Genomic DNA, 7,219 nt, shown 5'->3' with positions numbered 1-7,219 from the left:
TTTTCGGACATGTCCTCTCCTGATTAGACAGGATTATTCAATATTAACTTCAGAATAGCTCAGGGCTGCCTGCTCAGAGGCGTCATTTCATTAGGTGACACGAGTGATGTCAGCTGCAGCCCAAGCAGGACCTGTGCGGGCTGCTCTCATGAGGAGAACGAGTAGCTTGCCTTCCGCTGGGAAGCACAGGTTTCCTGCGGAGCAGGATCCCGTGTCTCAAAGTACAGTAGTGCAAGTGGTAGCAAGTTGAAATAAGGCACTGAGGCTCTGGGAGTCCTGCAGGAAAATCACTGGTATCCTCCAGCGACTCACACCGGTGTGATTTCTGTATGTACCCTATTAACTGCCCTCTGGCAAGAGTATCAAGTCCCAGGAAAACTGTCAGTTGTCATCAAAAACGCTGCTGTTCCTGTTACTGAAGCTGTTTTCCCTGACCATCACTCGGTATGAGATGCGCATGAAAGAGCCAGTGAGCAGCACGACGAAGAGGATAAGGAGCAAAGACCAGACCCCTGGTTCAATCCCCTTGAGGAAGCTTGGGCTGTCCTGGGGGATGGTGTTGGTCAGACTCAGCAGGTACCCAAGAGTCCAGCCTGATGATGTATCACCCATCTATTGCAATAAAAAGGAGGAGAGATCAGAGGAGAAGGAGACAGTCTGAACCCCAGCTGGGTTTCTGTGCACGGACCCAAGGCCTCACATGCCTTATTTGAGACTGAGCCAAGGATTGGGCTTGAAATGAGGAGCTCTCTCCTCTGAGTGCACTAATAGGCCTTTCCTGCCCTGACCAGTCTCACCTGTCACTTCTACCCACTCTGCCCACGGGCCTGGGAGCTCCATTTAAGCTCTGGCCTGGGTATCCGCCTCTTTCCTGAGCTGTGCTGTGGGTGGGGGCTGCTCCTTTTCCTGTTCACTGGCTGGTTTTCCCAGGTGGCCCTCAGGTCTACAGTGTGGGTGGTTCTGCCCTGTTGCCTGGTTGAACCTCAGACCTATGTTGTAGGTTGCTTGTCTCTGGCTTTCCAGGCTGGATGGACCCTGGGCCCACCTCACTACCTTGCCTTGGTCTGATGATCCAGCCTGAACTGCTGTCACTGATGTGGCCCTGCCCTGTGGGACCTTGCCTTGGCTGGTGAGTTGAGAAGGGGTCTGGGAACTGGCTTTCTTTTACCTTGTGAGGAGAGAGACCTGAATCAAATCCTCCTTTCCTTAGGGGCTCCAGATCCTGAAGGAAGTTGAGGCCTCACAAGCCAGTTACAACCCCTCACTAGTATAAAGGTGATTGCCAGGAGATTGGCAGCATTGTTCGGGTCAGGAAATATTATCACCAGTTTGTCCTTAGCATTAAGTGGTGACCAAGCCATGCTTCCTGCCCTATTGGGCACAGTCTCTTAAAGATGGTATTGCTCCAGGTAAGAGTTTTGACTGGGGATAAGTGTAATCTCTAGCTCTCCCACACTGGTTTTCCTGCTCATCACAATTGTTAATTTATTTTGCAAAGCCACCTTGCTGGAGCAGCCTGGCTGCTTAGGGTCTGTAGGAGCAGGACAGGCTGCCTTTACTGAAACCAGCCCGCCCTCACGACTGGAAATACCCCACTGCAGGTTACTGACCTTCCTCTGGAATGCAGTCCAAACAGACCCCTCCAAGTCAAACGTGTAGCCCTTCATACTGAGGTCAAAGAGGAAGGCAGATGCCATGCAGTAATCAGCAAGTGTGTCCAGGCTTGTCTGGGACTCCTTAACCAGCTGGTGCCATTTCCAGTGAAGAAGAAGAAAAAATAAAAGGAGTAAATATTTACCAGCTGAATTTCAGGATCTCTTTTCCTTCTGTGGGACAGGAGGAGGGGTTTGTGTCCTGTGCAGACTGAAACCATGGTTCCCGCACCCACTGGGCTGTGGTCTGGGAACCAGTGTTGTCTCTTAGTGCCTTTGTTCCCATCTTATTAAAGGCCAGGTAGTTCTGAGAGCAGGACTGGCAGCCAAGGCTCCTACAGCTGCCTTGCAGGTGAACTGCTTGGTATGACTCCGCTCTCTAATTAGGTTGAGCTAATACTGCAGCCTTTCTCTCAGTAGGAACCTTAACAAGATCTTTCGCGTCTATCCAGAAGAGGAAGTTCTAGGGAACTGCTCGTGGGCTTTGCTACCCTGCTAGCAACCCCTGATTTGAATGTCACTGTGGATGCCTGGCCAGCGTAGGTGTAAGTGAGGGTGACCTCATAAGCCGCTGACTGAAGGAAAGAGCTTACAGATCCCCTGGCTTGTTCTCCATGGACCCAGGTGAAATGGGAAGGGCCCTGGGGTCTGAGCAGATGCGGTCCTTGTGCTTAAGGTGAGGAGGGTACCAGGAAGACCAAGGTGATGCACAGGAGAGAGTCGACAGCCTTCCTGTTTACTCCTTAATATGCAGTGAAGGGTACTTGTGGCTTTCCAGTAATCGAGCCCAGCAGCAGCTGGGTTTTGAGAAGGAAAATAGGAAGGAAGGAAGGGAAATAAGTGGAGCCTGTTTCCTTTAAGTAAAAAACAAAACTGAAACTCAGGCAAATCTGTTTTCCCATGAGGGAGCCAGTAAGTTATGGCTTGGTCATTGTGAGCCCTATGGGCCTTTCCAACAGACTCTTCCTTCTTTCGCACTGTCCATGCACACAGTCATTCTGCAGTTACCTCTTTGACGGACATCCCACAAAGCCTGTTGACTGCCTGACCCAAGTCAGGAGAGGGCACAGCTTCTCTCATGAAGTCCATGGCCTCAGAAATCACCTATGACAGCAGCAGAAATAATCAGGTTGGACTGCGCTCTGCGTCCTTGCGTTGCATACGGTGCCTGTATGAAAGGGACAGGAGCTGTGGGGTGTGTTGCTGGGGTGCCCTTTCTGGGTGCCTGTGTTGATGCTTACACCTCTGATGGGTGCAAAGAAGACGAGCAGATCTGTTACTGTCTGGAGGTGGAAACAGGCCTGTTTCTGGCTTGCATGCAGCAGCTGTGCTGGCCCTGCCTGGATAAGCAGACTAGTCCTTGTGCTCCTTGACACCATGTCCATGGGAGGCTCTAGGCTGTGGGGAGCTAGGGAAATATCTGTACTTTCTCCCTCTGAAGTACACCCAGTTTGTCCCAGGACATTGAGCTGGTCCTGCCTTAACATCCCAATGACTTTGGACACTAGATCCAGGGTCTCATATATAAACACGCTTGTGGTGGAACATGGCTGGATGTTTGCTAAGGGAGTGGCAGAGGATCTTCGGCTTTATTGCAGACCTTTCTGTGGGAAGACCTGCTCAGCATGCAGCTCCTGGCTGTCCTATCACTGCTGGCTCTGTGGAGCCTCACAGGTTGTCTCTCAAGCGGGCATTGCTGAGATGCAGATGAAGAACGCCCACTGCAGTCGCTGGTGGCAAACCTGTGGTCCATAATGGAACAGCTGTGTGACAGTGACAGTGACAGGGCAGGAGTGCATGTGTGCAGCAGCAGCCACCAGAGCTCTCTTGGCTAGCAGAGCATGGCTGTTCCCACTGTATTTATTAATGATCAAACTGGTCCCATTTCATGGGTTCTCTGTACCTGTTGCCTACCCTAAAGAACTCACCAGAAACCTGGTCCGAAGGGGCTTGTAAATGCTGCTGAGGGAGCGCTTGAGGAAGCTGCAGGAAGAGGAAGAGTTGAGCAGGCTTTGCACAAGTCTCAAGCAGGCGGTGGGATTGCTGGAGCCAGTGATGTTGAAGACCTCTTCAGGGCCAGGGATGTCCACTGGGTCGTCACTGACAGCACAAGGCCCAGTGTGCACCGATTGCCACTGCACTTCCTGGGAGTAGGCGAGGGGCCAGCAGGGATTAGACACAGTTTTAGCACTTCTCTGAGCCTAGAGGCAGAAGAAAACAAGGACAGAGGCAGCAAGAGAGGAGGGTGGCATCTCTAGGAATTCCCCAATATACCGTGGTGAAGTGGGTCTCCATGAGGGATGTTCAGGTCTCAGACAGGGGGAAGTGTGGTCTATAGGGACACAAGTGGATGGGCAGTGAGTAGTTTAGTGCTGAAAAATTCCATTTTGGTGGAGACTAAAATGATTCCTGAGTTCACATCAGATCCTACCCTCCTCCAGGTAAAATACAGTCTGGAAGAACTAAAAGACCTGCATGTTTTCAGAATGAAATCCTGCTCTTTTAAAGGTGCTTCAGAGTTAAAGTCAGCAAAGGAAATACCCCAGGTGGAAGGTGCCACTTGGTTCCTGGGTGCTGTTGTTTAGGCTCCCCTTCTAGGATGGAGGAGCAGTGCAGAGGAGCCAAGGGAAGTCTTTATCTCCCTTCAGGTGATCCTAGCAAGGAGGAAACTCTTGAATGGGTGCCTGTGTGTCGGCTTGGGGGGCATTGATTAGGACATAGAGAGTATGTTTTACAAACGCACTGGGTTTTTTAGACATATGCAAATGCCCTCTATTAAGGCCAATGATTGATATTTTGCCCATTAAAAGCTGCACTTTGTGCAACTGTCATTTAGTGACGTTGTGCCCCAAATCTTGCAAACGCCCTTCTGGCAGATACTCACTTGAATGAGTGTTGAGAGCAGCCTGCTGCGGAGCTGGTCCGTGCCGTGGCAGGGGCAGTGATGAGTGAACACAGTGTGTGTCTGCCCATACAGCTGCAGCCTCACTCCCTCTTTCAGTACCTTGTTCTCTTCCACCTTCAAAGTGAGCTGTGTGGAGGCTCCTCCCATGGACAGGACTCCTACCATCCCCTTCCCGGAGGGGACCAACTGTCCACGCCAATCGTACTGGTCCAAAAAGAACCAGAGAGGTCAGTTCTTGAGGCTTCTACACCTGGATCACAGTCAGATGCAAACATTAGTGTACAAAGAGAGGAAGCAGTTTTCTGGTGCGGTACAGCCCAGCTGGTTTGGTTTTTTTTTTTCCCCACAGGACACAAGGATGCTGAACTGGTGGCTTTGGAAGAAGCGGAGGAGCTGTTGTACAAGCACTACCACCTGCGCAGAGAGCTCCCCACAGCCAGCGAGAGCAGACGGGACTCACCAGCTTGGATGGCTGCTCAAGGCAGGTAGAAGCAGGGGAGAAAGGAGAGGCGGGTGATGGTGGGAAATGGGAGGGAGGGTTCCATGTGGGCAGATAGGGGCTTCAAGTGCTGTCTTGATGCTAAAGTGATCCTCCTGTCAGAAGAACCCTGTGGTTTCATTTCCTGCAGGCTTGCAGAACCGATTTTGGCAATGCTGAAGTTAGCAGTGCGGGCAGGAAAGTTTCTGTGGATGTTGAGTGCTCTGTCCCTGCCTGGTGCAGGCTGTGGCTGCTGGCAGGGCTAGCAAGGCCCTAACCCCCAGTGCATGCTTGCTGCTGCTTATCAGAACTGCCTTTTACCTCCCTGATATGGAGCAACTCAGTCTAACCCACCTTTCTGTTTCCTTCTGAGTTCTTCTTGAGACCCTTTGTCTTGAGAAGCCCTGGGTAGAGCAAGGAAACTTGAATGTATTCTGTTTAGCAAGTGCCTTCTGAACACAGCCCAGCCCCTATGCTGGGGGCACCCTGCTGCACTCGCACTGGCGCCTCAGGGAGAGGAAACTTGATGGGGCTTTGCTTTGGCAGCAAAAGACTCTGTTCCTTTGTCCAGCAGCCACAGGATGTCCCGTGGGACAGCTGGGCTCCAGCGGCCATCCCGCAGCACCCCACAGACAGCAGCAATGCCTGTGTGACAGAGGTGCTGAGCTCGAGCTGCAGGGACTCGGAGCAGTGTGGTGACACCCCAGGGCCAGGCTGTGTAGGGTCATCTATGGGAGCAACCTGCATGTGTGTGTTGTCCAGAAAGCCTCACATCTGTTACGGCAATTGCATGAACACGTCTGTGAAAGGCTGTATGAGAGGTGTGGTCCTTCAACCTGGTTATAACCATCTCACATTATGTCCCCTGCCAGCTGGTGCCGCCTCTGAAAGGCAGTGGAAGTTGTGCTCGAGCATTGTTTAAAGTACAGGGCTTTAATGGTCCCTCCTCCTGTCTCTGTGGCTATTAGTTCATGCGAGCTGCTCAGTTCAGTTCTGTACTCCCCAGGTAGGGTCATCCTTTACCTTGAAGAAGTTCTCCAGGACGTAGTTAACGGCAACCCAGTTGAATGCTTCCTTGTCTGGACTGGACAGGATTTGTGTCTTCTGAAAGTCAAAGGGGGATGACTTCAGGGCCACGGTCAGGGCTGCAAGGTGACCATCAGAGAGGACAGGATGGGTGAGGCTAAACGGAAAAGAAAAAGAAGGAATATTTGTGATGTTCCTGGCCCTGCCAGGAGCACGCTGCAGTGGGGGCACAGCTGCAGGGGTTCTGCTGTGCTCCCCACTGTGGGTAGTAGCACAGAGACACAATGACAATCCCAGTCCTGCTGCTACTTCCCTTTCCCCTCGCATAGCACCGGGGGCAAGAACAGCAGAGGGATGGTTTGAGCAATTGTGCCCCCATTCAAGAATCTGGGAGTTTAGTTCCCTCTGCCACTGAGGGAATTCTGTGGCCTTGCTTCACTGATGTGGTCCCCTCCAGACTTTACACTTCCCCAGTGTCTAAAAGGAGATAAAGGTCCCAGTAAAGACGTGACTGGGAAGAGTGTCCACGGAAGTGTATAAAATAAGGTGGATCTTCCCACTCCTGTTCCCAGCCTGCTGACAAGAAGCACCCCTGCAAACCCATGTGGGTTGTCTTTTGCTTCCAGGCTGACAGGTCTTTTCCCAAGCGCTAATTGTGAAGGAGGCTTTATACAGACTGGTAGCAAGACTGTCATCCTTGTGGCTGCTCACGGGGGACAGCACGGAGATATGGCCGTGCTCCCCTCGAGTACCTCGGGACCTGAAGAAGGTTTACCTGACTAGTAGATTAGGGATGAAGCCCACTGCAGAGCAGGCAGGATGAGGTGCGTGTACAGAATGATCTGTGTGCTGTGTGCTCATCTCTGGGTGTGGGTTTGCAACATTCACTCACTTCAGCTGCCTCACGCTGGTGGTCGCTCCCAAGTAGAGCGGAGTTTGGCTGTGTTGCTCTGCCGGGATCTCTTTCTGGGCCCAGTTCAAACATGGCTCCAAGCTCTTTGATACTTCCTGAGGAGAATCTGAGTAGTTGGAGACTCCTGGACCTGAGGACCAGGGGAAAGAATGAAATTTTCTAAGGAAAGGTATAGGAGAAGCGTGAGAGATGTTAACCGAGAGGTTGCTGTCCTAGGACATGGTCCTGTCAGAGATGGGTGGCCG

The 7,219-nt window shown here is 51.9% G+C and overlaps 1 protein-coding gene across 1 annotated transcript in view; it reads right to left on the bottom strand.

Moving 5' to 3' along the window:
- Positions 1-381: 381 nt before the first annotated feature.
- LOC104499721 (ectonucleoside triphosphate diphosphohydrolase 2-like) overlaps positions 382-7,219 on the bottom strand; it is a 10,913-nt gene continuing 4,075 nt past the window's right edge. Inside the window, exons 3-9 of the mRNA XM_010143271.1 lie at positions 6,954-7,104; positions 6,059-6,218; positions 4,537-4,761; positions 3,581-3,853; positions 2,661-2,756; positions 1,611-1,745; positions 382-612 (exon numbers count right to left, since the gene is read on the bottom strand). Coding sequence (XP_010141573.1) covers positions 382-612; positions 1,611-1,745; positions 2,661-2,756; positions 3,581-3,853; positions 4,537-4,761; positions 6,059-6,218; positions 6,954-7,104 — 1,271 coding nt within the window. The remainder of the gene's footprint in view (positions 613-1,610; positions 1,746-2,660; positions 2,757-3,580; positions 3,854-4,536; positions 4,762-6,058; positions 6,219-6,953; positions 7,105-7,219) is intronic.

The sequence above is a fragment of the Buceros rhinoceros genome, unplaced genomic scaffold, assembly GCF_000710305.1.
Source record: "Buceros rhinoceros silvestris isolate BGI_N320 unplaced genomic scaffold, ASM71030v1 scaffold32930, whole genome shotgun sequence".
Taxonomy (NCBI): domain Eukaryota; kingdom Metazoa; phylum Chordata; class Aves; order Bucerotiformes; family Bucerotidae; genus Buceros; species Buceros rhinoceros.
This window is presented reverse-complemented; position numbering and strand designations above follow the sequence as displayed.